Source organism: Pristis pectinata, chromosome 2 (assembly GCF_009764475.1).
Source record: "Pristis pectinata isolate sPriPec2 chromosome 2, sPriPec2.1.pri, whole genome shotgun sequence".
Lineage (NCBI taxonomy): Eukaryota > Metazoa > Chordata > Chondrichthyes > Rhinopristiformes > Pristidae > Pristis > Pristis pectinata.
The window spans coordinates 142,566,682-142,582,533 of NC_067406.1; the positions used below are offsets into that span (position 1 = coordinate 142,566,682).

General features: G+C 48.2%; 1 protein-coding gene across 1 annotated transcript in view; it reads right to left on the reverse strand.

Moving 5' to 3' along the window:
- LOC127584373 (electrogenic sodium bicarbonate cotransporter 1-like) overlaps window positions 1–15,852 on the reverse strand; it is a 182,221-nt gene that overhangs the window by 149,530 nt on the left and 16,839 nt on the right. The window contains exon 2 of the mRNA XM_052041132.1: window positions 12,920–12,993. Within this exon, the coding sequence (XP_051897092.1) occupies window positions 12,920–12,992 (73 nt within the window). The 5' untranslated portion in view covers window position 12,993. The remainder of the gene's footprint in view (window positions 1–12,919; window positions 12,994–15,852) is intronic.

Sequence of the window (15,852 nt, forward strand, 5' to 3'; positions counted from 1 at the left end):
TCGAGACTCTTTATGTTCCACTGAGTTCTTCCAGCAGATTGTTTGTTGCTCTTGAACTGCTGCTGGGAGAACTCAGCAGAACATGCAGGGTCTCGACCTGAAAGGTGGACAATTCCTTTCGGTGAGGTCTGGGAATTCTGTTGTGCAGGGGGTTCAAGCAACAGTGAAGCGACAGTAACTTCTACACCAGGTCGTTCCAAGGGTCTTCCCTGCATCTGCTGCCCTTGGCTTCCTTGCCCTTGGAAGCTACAGGTTCAGAGCAGCCTGGGTGCATTTTGTGGCCTGTGCGCACCGTGGCCACAGTGTGCAGTGGTGGAGGGAGGGAGTGGTTCGGATGGTGCATGGGGTGTGAATCTAGTCAGTTGCTTGGTCCACCCTATATCTAAACAGGGATTGGATGACCCCAGAGCTACGAACCTAGAGCTGGGAAGTGGGATTAGCCAGAATGGTCCTTTTCCAGCCTGCATGGACAGGATGGGCTGAATGGCCTCCTTGTCAAATACTCGTGATGAGCACAAAAAACAGGCCGGGATCCCCTACATTATTCAAGCCACAGCTTCGAGATAAATGGTGTAAATAGTTCCTGAGTCACAAACACTCCTAGACAGTACTAAAAATATCACCACGGCAACTGACGGGCTAATCCAGGGATAGGAATGGGTTTAATCCATTATCCTTCAGAACGTGGCAGGTGTTCAGATGATGGTGTCTGGGGTGTGGGGAGGGAGAAGTAGCTGAAAGGAAAGCTTGCTTCCTGAGTGCTGCTGGTGGGACACTGGACCGTCCTGGATGTGCTGAGCCCCTCAAGTGTTGTTTGAGCCACACTCACCCAGAGCAGGGGAGAGCGTTCCATCACACTGCGACTTGTGCTCTGCAGAGGGCGGAGTTGAACCAACCTGCACAACCCTAACTCTAGCTCAGCAACGGAACACTACGCACCACCTCTTGCACTGCCATGGACGTGTCTCTGATTGTGTTTTTTGCACTAATGTCTTGTTTTGCGCTGTCTTTTTCTTCACTGTCTTGTATAATTTATAATTTATAAATTTATTCTGTGTGTTGTCTGTACTTGCGTGCCTGTGATGCTGCTGCAAGCAAGTACAGGTACAGTGAAAAACTTGCAGCAGCTTCACAGGCACGTAGGTACAGACAACACACAGAATATCAATTATACTTAAATTATACAAGACAGTGAAGAGTAAAAAATGACTGTGTAAGACAAGACGTAAGTGCAAAAATGCAGAGACTAGTCCATGGCAGTGCAAGAGGCGGTCCGTAGTGTCCCGTGGCTGAGCTAGGGTTAGGGTTGTGCAGGTCAGTTCAAGAACCTGATGGTTATAGGAAAGTAGCTGTTGGGACAGTTGGAGAGAACAGCTCAACCAGACCAGTGTTCACTGGAGTCCTGAGGAATGGGGACAGATCTCACTAGAACATACAGGGTTCGACGGGCAGGCTGTGGGGATGATCCTTCCCCTGCCTGGGGTGCAGACGGCCAAGCCACCTATAATGACACAGGAGGTCACTCAGCCCAATGGCTCCACACCTCCATGTGGGAGGTGGGTTGACACATCGGGTAGACCATAAGACCATGACACAAAGGAGCAGAAGTCGGCCATTCGTCCCATCGAGTCTGCTCTGCCATTCTATCATGAGCTGATTCATTCTCCCATTTAGCCCCACTCCCCTGCCTTCTCACCATAACTTTTGATGCCCTGGCTACTCAGATACCTGTCAATCTCTGCCTTAAATACACCCAATGACTTTGCCTCCACAGCCGCCTGTGGCAACAAATTCCACAGATTCACCACTCTCTGGCTAAAGAAATCTCTCCGCATCTCTGTTCTGAATGGGTGCCCTTCAATCCTGAAGTCAGTCCAATTCCTGAAGCCAATGCCATCAGTCCAATTCACCCCTGTTTCCCTTCAGTTTATCTCTTTCACAATCCCATCAACTCCCCGTTGATTCTTTTTGCCATTGACAACAAGAAAACAGCAGCAGCAGGAGGCCACTCGGCCCCTCAAGCCTGCCCCACCATTCAGTGTGATCATCACTGATCTGCCCAAGGCCTTATCACACACTACCTGATGCACTGCCGTGCTGTGTTTAACTGACCATGGATGTAATCAGTTCTAGAGTCCACCAGCAACAACTTGTGGACCCCACACTGCCGGTGAATTCTTGGCATCCAGCCTGGACAGCCTCCCCCCACCCACCCACCCCACACACCAATGGTTCTAAAATAAACCCTGCAGAAGCTGAAAACCTGAAATAAAAGATGGGAGGATTGCTGGAAATGCTCAGAGGTCAAGCAACATCTGTGGAGACGAATTTGTCACTTGGCAGCACCCCACTTCACCCTGAGGTCATAGCTCGAAATCCTCACCATCTCTCCCCGTTCTCCTTCCGTTAGCGCCTCCTCCCGGTGTCCGCGTGGATTCCCCCAGGTACTCCACTTCCTCCCACCTCCCAATGACGTGCAAGTTGGCAGATTAATTGGCTGCTGTAAACCACCCCTGGGAATGAGCACAGCTACTCCCGATTCACTGGGAGTGGACTGGAAGTAGGGATACCCTCCCGCCACAGGCTGCACCTTTGATGGGAAGTCTGTTACCGTGGGCACTGCTCCATCTCAGTCCATGTGAGATGGAGAAGTTTACCCTTCAGGCATGACTTCAGGATTGAAGGGCACCCATTCAGAACAGAGATGTGGAGAGATTTCTTTAGCCAGAGAGTGGTGAATCTGTGGAATTTGTTGCCACAGGCGGCTGTGGAGGCAAAGTCATTGGGTGTATTTAAGGCAGAGATTGACAGGTATCTGAGTAGCCAGGGCATCAAAGGTTATGGTGAGAAGGCAGGGGAGTGGGGCTAAATGGGAGAATGAATCAGCTCATGATAGAATGGCAGAGCAGACTCGATGGGACGAATGGCCGACTTCTGCTCCTTTGTGTCATGGTCTTATGGTCTACCCGATGTGTCAACCCACCTCCCACACAGACACTGCACCATTCCCACAGAGACTTCCCATCTCTACATATTCCATTTCCAAGTGCTATCACAGAATCACAGCTTCATATACAGCAAAGGAACAGGCTCTTCAGTCCACTGAGTCCATGCTGACTATAAACCGCCCTCCTACGTTAATCCTACCTTATACTCTCCCCACATTACCATTCACACCCCTGCACATTGGGGGCAATTTACAGCAGCCAATTAACCCACCAACCCGCACGTCTTTGGGACGTGGGAGGGAACCGGAGCACATGGATGAAACTCAAGGGAGGACGTGCAAACTCCACACAGACAGCACCAGAGGTCAGGATTGAACCTGGGTCTCTGGTGCTGTGAGACAGTGGTTTTACTAGTTGTGCTACTGTGCCACCCCATTTCTCAATCATGCTCTTCTGACCTATCACACTCTCTTCCCCTCCCCCTTCCTCAAATTCTGTTACAACTCTAATGCCCTCCTGTTCTAACAAAAGGTTTATAACTTGACACATCTCACTCCACAGCTGACGTTGGCCTGCTGAGGGTTTCCAGTATGTTGCTTCCACTGGGAATCGCGCTGGTTTGATAGCTCAAAGGGCTCTTCTGATGCTACTCCTGGGTTGATGAAGTCCCGACAGAGGTGCAGTGACGTCTAACGTGTCTGTCCCTTATACCTGCCCCACCATTTAAGATCATGGCTGATCTAACAGCAAACCTCGACTCTGCATTCCCATCTGCCCCAGTATCCCTTCTTCCCCTTCACATCATGCACTTATCACTGGTACGGAGGCTCCAATGCACAGGATCGCAAGAGGCTGCAGAGGGTTGTAGACTCAGCCAGCTCCATCACGGGTACAACCCTCCCCACCATCGAGGACATCTTCAAGAAGCGGTGCCTCAAGAAGGCGGCATCCATCACTAAGGACCCTCACTATCTGGGACATGCCGTCTTCATGTTACTACCATTGGGGAGGAGGTCCAGGGACCTGAAGACCAACAATTCAGGAACAGCTCCTTCCCCTCCGCCATGAGATTTCTGAACAGTCCATGAACACATGAACACTACCTTGTTATTTAGTTTTGCACCATTTATTTATTTTGTAATTTAAGGCAATTTTATGTCTTTGCACTGTACTGCTGCTGCAAAACAACGAATTTCAAGACATCAGTGATAAGAAACCCGATTCTGAAGAATCGATCCACCTCTGCCCTAAAAAGGTTCAAAGACTGCTTCCACCGCCCTTTGACTCTCTGAGAAAAAAATGCTGGTTTCATCTCTGTTTTAATGAGTAGCCCCTTAACTTTGAACAGTGACCTCTGGTTCTCGATCCTTCCACGAGCGGAAACATGGTCTCCACATCTACTTGACAAGTAAACAGACGGTTTGAGTGGGAATATCAGCATTCAATAATAGGGGAACAATGAGAAATTAAAAGCATTACCTACAGGCACAGAGAGCGTACATGTTAGACTCAAACTGGAGATGTGGTAAAAGAAACACCAAAGATTGAAAGTATCCTGACTGGGTGCATCATGGTCTGGTGCGGCAATTCAAAAGCGCAGGGATGTAAGAAGCTGCAGAGAGTAGTGGACTCAGCCCAATACATTGCGGGCACATCCCTCCCACCATCAGGAGTATCTACAGGAGGTGCTGCCCGAAGAAGGCAAAATCCATCATCAAAGATCCCCACCATCCGGGCCATGCCATCTTCTCGCAGCTACCATCAGGCAGGAGGTACAGAAGCTTGAAGTTCCACACCACCAGGTTCAGGAACAACTACTTATCTTCAACCATTCAGTTCTTGAAGCAACTGGCAAAACCCTAATCACTACCTCAGTATAGCCACACTATGACCACTTTGCACTTCAATAGATTTTGGGTTTTTTTGTTCTAATTGTGTTCTTTCTTGTAAAAATTGTGTACAATTTATTGTTTTTTTGTGAATGTTGTCCCTCTAATGCTGGGATTGTGCCAGTGATGCTGCTGCAAGTAAGTTTTTCATTGCGCCTGTGCATACATGGACTTGTGCAGATGACAATAAATTCGACTTTGACAGGTGAAATGGCTTCCCCTTGCCTTGAATTCAAAGACAGTTTTGCTGGGCCCCAGTTCTGTCTGCTCAGTACCCCAAGTTACCCACTGTAAACCACGTCAAACCCCCAAACCATTCTCAGCCCGACACCCTAGATAGACCAGTCAGTCATGACCCAGCGCTGAGCACACTCTGAGTCAGAGCATCCCACTCCAGGATGCCAACACAGAACTCTAACCTCTGGTTCTGGAGCCTTACTGAGGCAGTGCCACACTGCTGGAGGAACTGTTTCCCGGATGAGCGACTAAAGCGAGATCCTCACTGCCCTCTCACAAAGATGTTAAAAAAGAGCACACACACGTGGCAGGTTGTCAACACAGGCTGATTACAGAGAGTTCAGAGGGGAAGTAAGAAAGGAAGTGGGAGAGCATGAGACGGGAAGGAAATATAAAAGGACATTATCTGGCCTGTGACCAGGGAAAAGAGGAGAAGTGGTGCAGATCAGGGACGGAAAAGGAAATCTAGTGGAGGCAGAGAGCACGGTGAGGTCTGGCTGAGCACTCTACACCCGTCTTCTCCACAGACAAAGATGTTTCTGGGGTCTCAGCATCAAATTGGTAAATTGGTTTATTATTGTCACATAGAACAGCAACATACAGGACAGGCCTTCAGCCCACGATGTTGTACCAAACTAATTAAACCAATGACATAAGTTAAGATATTTATTTATTAGTCACATGTACATAGAAACACACAGTGAAATGTGTCTTTTTGCATAATTAATCTAATCCCTCTCCTCCGCACATTAGCCATATCCCTCCTTCCTCTACATATTCATGTTCCTATCTAAAAGCCTCTTAAACACTCCTACACCGACCTCCTCCACCCCCACCCCTGGCAGCACATTCCAGGCACCCACAACTCTCTGTGTAAAAAACATCCCTCACACCTCCTTTGTACTTCTCCCCCCCCATCACCTTAAATACATGCCCTCTGGTATTAGACATTTCAGTCCTGGGAGAAAGATATTGGCCGTCTATTCTATCTATGCCTCGCATAATTTTATAAACTTCTATCAAATCTTCTCTCAACCTCCACCACTACAGAAAACAGCCCCAGCTTGTCCAACCTCTCCTCATTGGACATGTCCTCCAAAACAGGCAACATCCTGGTAAACCTCCTCTGCACTCTCTCCAAAGCCTCCACATCTTTCCTATAATGAGGCGACCAGAATTGAACACAATACTTTAAATGTACCAGGGTACAGTGAAAAGCTTTGTTTTGCATGCCACCCGTATAGATCATGTCATCACATCAGTATATTGAGGTAGTACAAGGGAAAACAATAACAGAATGCAGAATAAAGTGTTACAGTTACAGAGAAAGTGCAGTGCAGGCAGACAATAAGGTGCAAAACAAGATGGACTCTTGACCTCACAATGTACCTAATCATGGCCTTGAACCTTTTTATCTGCCTGCACTGCACTTTCTCTGTAACACCAGAAGGTGTTGGTGGCAATCTGGGTGGGCTAAAGATGGATAGACTGCCTGTACAAAGTGGATGAATCACCAGGGCCAAGGGGATTCTGAGCGATGGGAGCTGGTAAATCACAGAGACCCTGCCCAAACATCTACAGATCCAGGCGAGGTGTAGGACAATGGGAGGATTGCAAATGTTGTACATTCTTTCAAAAAAGGGTTCAGGGATGAACCCAGTAACCTCAGATCTGGGGACAGTTCTAGAGACTGTAACCAGGGGCAGAAATAGCAGTCACTTGATGCATTAGAGCATTATGAAAGACAACTTGTGTCTAACTAACTTCACAGAGTCTTTAGTGAAGTAACAGAGAGAGTAAATGATGGAAATGCAATTGATGCACAGGAAACAATAGCAGTGAAAGACTGTTTTCAGATAAAAAGGAAGTGCACACTGCAAACTCCCTGTTAGTACAGGATCTATTGCATTTCTTAATAGAGTCATAGAGTCATACAGCACGGAAACAGGCCCTTTTCAGCCCAACTCGTCCATGCCGACTGTTGCCCAGTGAGCTTGTCCCATCTGCCTGTGTTTGGCCCACAGCCCTCTAAACCCCTCTTATCCATGTACTTATCTAGATGGCTTTTAAACATTGCTAATGTGCCCGCCTCAACCAGTATTTCTGGCAGCTCGTTCCAAATACGAATCACCCTTTGTGTAAAGAAGCTGCCCTTTTAAATCTCTCGCTTCTGATCTTAAACCTACGCCCTCTTATTTTTAGCACCCCCTCCCTCAGAAAAAGCTTTCACCCTGTCTATGCCCCTCATGATCTTATATATCTCTTATCAGGTCACCCCTCAATCTCCTATGTTCCAGGGAATAAAGTCCTAGTCTACACAACCTCTCCTTGTAACTCAGGCCCCCAAATCCAGGCAACATCCTGGTAAATCTCTTCTGCGCTCTTTCTAGTTTAATAACATCTTTCCTGTAACAGGGTGTCCAAAACTCTACTCAATACTCCAAGTGTGGCTTCACCAACATCTTATATAATTAAGTCTTATATACATCTTGTATAATTAACATTAAGTATTAATTGCTTAGACCAGTGTATAAGGCACAATTTCCAAATCTGCAGATGTCACAAAACTTGACATCCATTACTATCCTCCTGGCAGTTCAATACGGCCCCGGTGAGACAGAGACAGGCTGGTTGAGAGGGCTGAGAGGCGGCAGGTAAAAGTTAATGTTGAGCAATGTGAAGTGTAACACTTTGGTAAGAAGAATGCAAGGAGGCAATACAGACTAGAGGGCACAGTTCGAACAATACACAGAGAGGGAGGCTGTGTTTCAGTGTTGATGAGGGTAATTCTGGATCCTATAATGGTCTCCTTATTTAAGGATATTAGGGCATGGGAAGCAGTTGGGACATATACTAAGCTGGTGCCTCAAACAGGCAGGTAGTCCTGTAAGGAAAGGTTGGACAGGTTGGGCTTGTATACACAGGAGTGGGAGGGGATGAGGAAACATAAAAGATCCAGAAGGATATTTACAGGGGGGATATGGAGAGGGCATGGAATGCGATTGGGTGGATTGCTCTTACACAGAGCCTGTGTGGACTTGAAGAGCCAAATGGCCATCCTCAGTGCTGTAGTCATTCAGTGGTCCTGTATATAGAGTAAATGGCAGGGACCTCAGGAGTGTTGAGGTACAGAGAGACCTTGGGGTGCAAGAAGTGAAGGTCCTTAACAGTGGCAACACAGGTGGATAGGGTAGTGAAGAAGGCAATAGTCTGAAGCACTGAGGACAAGAGTTGAGGCATCATATTGCAGCTGTACAAAGCACTGGTTAGACTGCACTTGGAGTATTGTGGTCACCACACTACAGGAAGGATGTGGTAGCAATAGAGAGAGGGCAGAAGAGATTCACCCGGATGTGGACGGAGGCTGTGGTTAGAAGGGGAGATTGGACAGGCTGGGTTTGTTCTCACTGGAACAGAGGAGGCTAAGGGGTGACAGACAGAGGTTTATAAAATGATGAGGGGCATAGGTAGGATAGATAGTCTTTGTCCTGGGGCAGGGGAGTCTAGAACTAGAGGCACGGGTTTGAGGTGAGAGGAGAGAGATTCAAAGGAGACCTGAGGGGTACGTTTTCCACACAGAGGGTGGTGGGTGTATGGAACAAGCTGCCAGAGGAGGTGAGGGAGGCAGATACAATTACAACATTTAAGAGGCATTTGGACAGGTACTTGGATAGGAAAGGTGCAGAGGGATATGGGACCAGTGCAGATGGGTATCATGGTCAGCATGGATGAGATGGGCTGAAGGGCCCATTCTGTGCTGTACGTTTCTATGACTCTATGAACATCCCAGCGCGAGTTAGTCTCCCAGCCAATATTTATCTTTAAATCAACATCATTAAAAATTAGATGATCTGCTCTTTGTCACCTTTGCTGTTTGTGGGAGCTTGCTGTGCATTTCCTGTTTTACTACAGGCTCCAAGACTGAATGGTTGAACTCCTGTCCTCCTAGGAAAACTGCAGAGGTTTGAAAAAATTACTATGCACACATTTATTACTTGCAACAATATATTTGAGATAAGGAATCAGGACAGGGGTTGTGGGTGAGGAGGCAGTTTGACTATATCACATTTCTTGAGGCAATGGGTCATTACAAAGCCTCCAGAGAGTACTCCCACTAAGCAAGCAGTCCCATTCAATGCTGAGTTTGTCACAGGGACACTGGCCCCAATTTTCGGGAATCCTCCCTTCCCTTCGCTCTCCCAGTGTCCGCACAAGAAACCGTTTGTGAGTCTGGCCTCCTTTGTTCCCAATCACAGTCACCACATTAAAAACCTTCATCTAGTCACAGCCTTGCCCTTCCCTCCACCACTCCCACTGACTTCTGGGGTTAACTGATGCAAACAAGGACACACATGTCACTACCCGGATACATCACGGCTTGGTATGGCAACTGCTCTGCCCGGAACTGCAAGAAACTGCAGAGAGTTGTGGACACAGCCCAGCACATCACAGAAACCAGCCTCCCCTCCATGGACTCTGTCTACACTTCCCCGCTGCCTTGCCAATGCAGCCAACTTAATCAAAGACCCCACCCCCCGGACATTCTCTCTTCTCCCCCTTCCCATCGGGCAAAAGATACAAAAACCTGAAAGCACGTACCACCAGGCTCAAGGACAGCTTCTATCCCACTGTTATAAGACTACTAAATGGTCCCCTTGTACGATAAAATGGACTCTTGACCTCACAATCTATCTCGTTATGCCCTTGCATCTTATTGTCTACCTGCACTGCACTTTCTCTATAACTGTAACACTTTATTCTGCATTCTGTTATTGTTTTCCCTTGTACTACCTCAATGTACTGTTGTGGTGAAATGATCTGTATGGATGGCATGCAAAACAAAGCTTTTCACTGTACCTCGGTACATGTGACAATAAAAAAACAATTTGCCAATTTAAATTTAATTGCTATGCACAGACAATGTTTCGGGTTGAGATCCTTCATCTAGACTGAGTCCAGAGTCCAGACAAAGGGCCTCGATACAAAACGTCGACTGCCCATTTCCCTCCACAGATGACAGGTGTTACAATATGATGAATGGCCACACCCTGATCTCCCCTGCATCTGTACCCTCCCATGAGATCATGGGAGCTTGCTGCGCTGAAATTGACTGCCACATTCAGGAAAATTGTGAGTGAGCCCCTCTGTCGGGAACCTGCGGGGACCACAGACATACAGCAGAAGGACTGTGCAATAATCCAGTCAACCCACCCACCCACCTCATCAAACTCCACCCCACCTTTCCAAAGGCTTTTGTCCCTGTGCAACCACAGAACCTGCAGCAGAAGTGAGTTATCCCTGCCCCAAGGGACTGCCTCTGAAGGTTACAACAGTGTAGGAGACACTTCAAGTGTGTCCATTGGCTGCAGAATGTTTTGGCAAGTCCCAAACTTGTGAAAGGCCTTGCAGAAATGTAAATCAGTCTTTCGTTAAATAACACAGCAATAGAATTGAAAAGCAAAGGTGACAAATTGGTGAGAACCTTTGTTATATTAGACCTGGAGCTCAATGACCATGTTACAAAAAGAATACAAAAGAAGTACACAAAAAAATCAACAAAAACTGATGGTGAACTGGAGGCAACAACCTCCAGGAGAGGCAGAACGTGCTGGAGCAGTTTCCTCGAGAAAAGGGAAGGTAGCCTGAGAGAGAACGCTAACCCTACGGAGGGGTCTGATTGGGTGGATGCAGAGAAGTTGTTGCCACTTTTGAGAAACAGTCGGAACTAGCAGTCATGAATAGAAGATGATGTCGGGAATTAGGAGAAACTGGATTAGTCTGAGAGAGGTGGGAATGTGCGAAGGGGGTGCTTGGGTGAACAGCAGTTTCAGAAGGTAGGTGATCACACATGGGAGGGAGGAATGGAAAGATGTGGGGGCGGAGGTTGGGGGTGTTGGGAGAGAGATGCAGAGGGGTAAGGTGTGGGAGCTGGGTGGAACTGTAATTAACAATAAGTACTACCTAGGACACTTCAGAATCAGATTTATTATCACTGACTTAAATGATGTGAAATGTGCTGCTTTGTGGCAGCAGTACACTTTGACTGAGTCCCACTGCTCACCACAGACAGGTGCCCAGGACATGTACAATTACCTTACCGACACTAGTGCTTACACAGTGACGCACAGGGGTTAACGCATTGACCACAATCCCAGAACTTTGAAAACACTTTTCCAAAGGCCAAGCAGATAGTAATTCCCCAAGGAAAGGGAAGCCAGGGACAGATAATGTCAGAGCTGGGAAGTGAGTGGGGGCTTCAATTAGTTAATGAAAACACAGAAAACTGCTCATCACCCAGAGCTCATGACTCATCAGCTCGCAGGCTCACAACATCTCACACTCAAATTCTCATCTTGTTCTGAAAATCCTCATGGAACTCGTGGTCCCTATCTCTATGACAACCTCCGGCCCCAACATCCCTCCCTATAAATGTCACCCTCCACCCCTCCCTGCCTCTGTAAACCCCTCCAGCACCTACACCCCTCCCTATCTCTGTAACCCGCTCCAGCCCCTACACCCCTCCCTATCTCCGTAACCCCCTCCAACCCCTACACCCCTCCCTATCTCCGTAACCCCCTCCAGCCCCTACACCCCTCCCTATCTCCATAACCCCCTCCAGCCCCTACACCCCTCCCTATCTCCGTAACCCCCTCCAGCCCCTACACCCCTCCCTATCTCCGTAACCCCCTCCAGCACCTACACCCCTCCCTATCTCCGTAACCCCCTCCAGCCCCTACACCCCTCCCTATCTCCGTAACCCCCTCCAGCCCCTACACCCCTCCCTATCTCCGTAACCCCCTCCAGCCCCTACACCCCTCCCTATCTCCGTAACCCCCTCCAGCCCCTACACCCCTCCCTATCTCCGTAACCCCCTCCAGCCCCTACACCCCTCCCTATCTCCGTAACCCCCTCCAGCCCCTACACCCCTCCCTATCTCCGTAACCCCCTCCAGCCCCTACACCCCTCCCTATCTCTGTAATCCCCTCCAGTGGCTACACTCTTCCCCTTCCAGCCCCAGTATCCGAGTTCCTCCAGCTGCAACTTTTTCACATCTCCCACATATCACAACCGCTCCAGCTCTGGCAACCGTTCCTGCCACTGTCACGACCCCAGCTTCTGGAATTCCCACTCATCGCTCTCCTCCTTCAAGACACACCTTAAAGTCTGCTTCTGGCTAAGCCTCTGACACCTGTCCCCAGTACCTGTGTAGCTCAACATGAAAGCTGCACCGATATTGGAACAGATGTCAAAAGCTTAGCCGTGTGTGATTATCAGCCCTGTGAAGCACCCTCAGACAAGCTGTGTTGTGTTTCCAGTGGTTGCTCTTCAACGGGAGACGTGGACAACTTGTTCATTGCCTGAAAACAAGAGCCAACTGCTTTCTCAGCCCTCCCATCAGTGAAACCCTGTACCTCAGCACAGAGAAAGTAATTGATGTTTCTCTAGCAACCTTCACCTCCTTCAAACCTTCCAAAACTTTACACGGCCAATTAAGTGTCTTTGAAGTGTTGTAATCTGGCCAATTACAGTGCAATAATATCCCAAAATCAGCGGTGGGAACAAAGAGCAGATCATTTCTATGTGGTGGCAGTGTTCAGGTATCAGGGCTTTGAAGAAGGCTCCTCTCCCTTGCTTCACAACCATGCCCTGGGATCTCTTCCATCCCCCCGAGACAGCAGACGGAGCCTTGGCTTAACAAGTCCCCCACAATGGTGACGCACCCACACAGGAAGCCAACCTTCTGAACCTAGCTCCCAGAACCCAAAACCTTCAATATCAAAGGCACACCACTGCCCACCCCTCCGAGACACAGCCAATACCAGAAAGGAAATTTGCTTCACATACCCTCTACTTCCTCTGCATCACAGACGTGTTTGATGAAGGAAGCTCCTCTATCCAACACTGCCTCATCTTCCATCCTGTAGTAATAGAAGAGAAAGAAGGATTGGTCGCATTTTTCCTGAGGCGAGCTGTTTGCACTAACACTAGCTTTAGGAGCAGGCAGCATGAGAACCCTCGTTCATTATTCCCCGTCAACTGTAATTCACAACATCGAAGATCCTGCCCTTCAAAGGACCGCTGCCTTGCAAGGTATAAGCAAGTTAATCCCAGCCAGACTGGCCCACTTAAGGCAGATTGAGTTTGACGTACTGTGATGTGACGGGGTTGGGCAGCCAACACAGCTGTAGTTCAGGGAGGGACCCAATAGGCTGGGAGAGACCAGAAAGGGGCCTCATGTGGGAATTAGTGACCAGAGAACAAGGCCACTCCCTCTCCTGAAGCAACCTTTAGCCGTGCCTTCGGATACAAAGTACATCAACTCAACATTATCTGTGACAATTTCTGCAGTACAAAGGCCGTTTGGAAGGGGTCGGCCCAAGCAAGTAATGAAACCCTCCCAGGTAAAGTTTGGAGGACAGAACTAGAATGAAATGTTCGGACTCCCCTGTTCTTGAATCGCAGGGAGACACACATCATCGTAGGAGGGGGTGAAATGACACGTGAGGCGTGACAGAGAACCAGACCAAGCTATGGGTGTGAAGAATGAAGATTTGTAGGTGGGGATGGAGACGTGATTGTACTGAGAGTTTGATCAGATCAAACTGTTCCATAGTTACTGTTGCATCATCCTTACACACAAGTCTTTGGTTCAATGCCCAATGAAAGCCATCTCCTGCACACCACATGGACATCCTGAGCTTGCCAGGTACTTCCAGGGGGTGGAAGTTCTGGATCTCACAAGCAATTGGTTTATCATTATCACAAGTACCGAGATACAGTGAAAACATTTGTTTTCGTTTGGGTGTATAGAACATTGAACAGTACAGCACAATACAGGCCCTTCGGCCCACAATGTTGTGCCAACCTTGCCTAAGACTATCTAACCCCTTCCTCCCACATATCCCCCTATTTTAAATTCCTCCATATGCTTATCTAGCAATATCTTGAATTTGACCAATGTACCTGCCTCCACCACCACCCCAGGCAGCGCATTCCACGCCCCAACCACTCTCTGGGCAAAAAATCTTCCTCTGATATCTCCCTTGAACTTCCCACCCATTACTTTAAAGCCATGCCTTCTTGTATTGAGCATCGGTGCCCTGGGAAAGAGGCGCTGGCTGTCCACTCTATCTATTCCTCTTAATATTTTGTACACCTCTATCATGTCTCTTCTCATCCTCCTTCTCTCCAAAGAGTAAAGCCCTAGCTCCCTTAGTCTCTCCTCATAATGCATACTCTCTAAACCAGGCAGCATCCTGGTAAATCTCCTCTGCACCCTTTCCAACGTTTCCACATCCTTCCTATAATGAGGCGACCAGTACTCTGTGGTCTAACCAGAGTTTTATAGAGCTGCATCATTACCTTGCAGCTCTTAAACTTGATCCCTCAACTTATGAAAAGTAACACCCAACAAGCTTTCTTAACTACCCTATCCACCTGTGAGGCAACTTTCAGGGATCTGTGGATATGGACCCCAGATCCCTCTGCTCCTCTACACTGCCCAGCATCCTGCCATTAACTTTGTATTCTGTCCTTCCAAAATGTACCCCCTCACACTTCTCTGGATTGAACTCCATCTGCCACTTCTCAGCCCAGCTCTGCATCCTATCAATGTCCCTCTGCAATCTTCGACCATCCTCTACACTATCCACAACACCACCAACCTTTGTTTCGTCTGCAAACTTGCCAACCCACCCTTCTACCCCCTCATCCACTTTGCATGCCACCCAGACATATCATTCCATGCATAAGTACATCTAGGTAGTACAAAAGGAAGGCAATAACAGAATGCAGAATATAACATCACAGTTACAGAGAAAGTGCAGTGCAGGCAGACAATAAGGTGCAAGGGCCATGACGAGGTAAACTGGAGGATCAAAAGTTCATCTTTATCGTATAAGAGGTCTGATAACAGTGGGATAGAAGCTGTCCTTGAGCCTGACGGTATGTGCTTTCAGGCTTTTGTATCTTCTGCCCGATGGGAGAAGACAGAACATCCGGGGTGGGTGGGGTCCTTGATTATGTGGGCTGCTTTACCGAGGCAGCGAGAAGAGTAGACAGAGGCAGCTAGAAGTGTAGATAGAGGCAGCGGGAAGAGTAGACATCCTGCCTGAGGGGATGTTGGAGGCAGAAATCCTTGCCACATTTAAACACCAGCTGAATGAGTACCTGAAGGGTTGTGACCTGTGGGATCACGGAACAGGAGCTGTGTAGTCCATTCCTGGCTGGCACAGGCAGGATGTGAATGGCCTTGTCCTGTCCCGTAAATGTCTGACTTGCCTTCACTGGCAGTGGAGCGCCATTTAACATCGGAAACAAGATAATCAGAGCTAATGTTCCAGGTCAGTGGTGTTTCATTAACAAAGAAATGCAGATGAAAGGTCATCAGCTGAAAACATTAACTCCGGTTCTCTCTCCACAGATGCCGCCCAACCCACTGAGTATTTCCAGCACTCTCCGTCCTTCAAATCTTTTGTATCTCACTTTTCTATAACACTTTAATCCAAACCAGTCAGCTCAGCTGCATCTACTGAAGAAGTGACAGGTTGTGGCATTCTGATTTCGGATTTATCAGCCAATCAGGCAGAAAGAACCTTTTCCAAGCAACACACAAAACGCTGGAGGAACTCAGCGGGTCAGGCAGCATCTGGGGGGGAGAAAGGGACAGTCGATGTTTCGAGTTGATACCCTTCATATGGCCCAGATGAAGGATCTCAACCTGAAACGTCGACTGCCCACAGATGCTACCTGACCCGCTGAGTTCCTCCAGCGTTTTG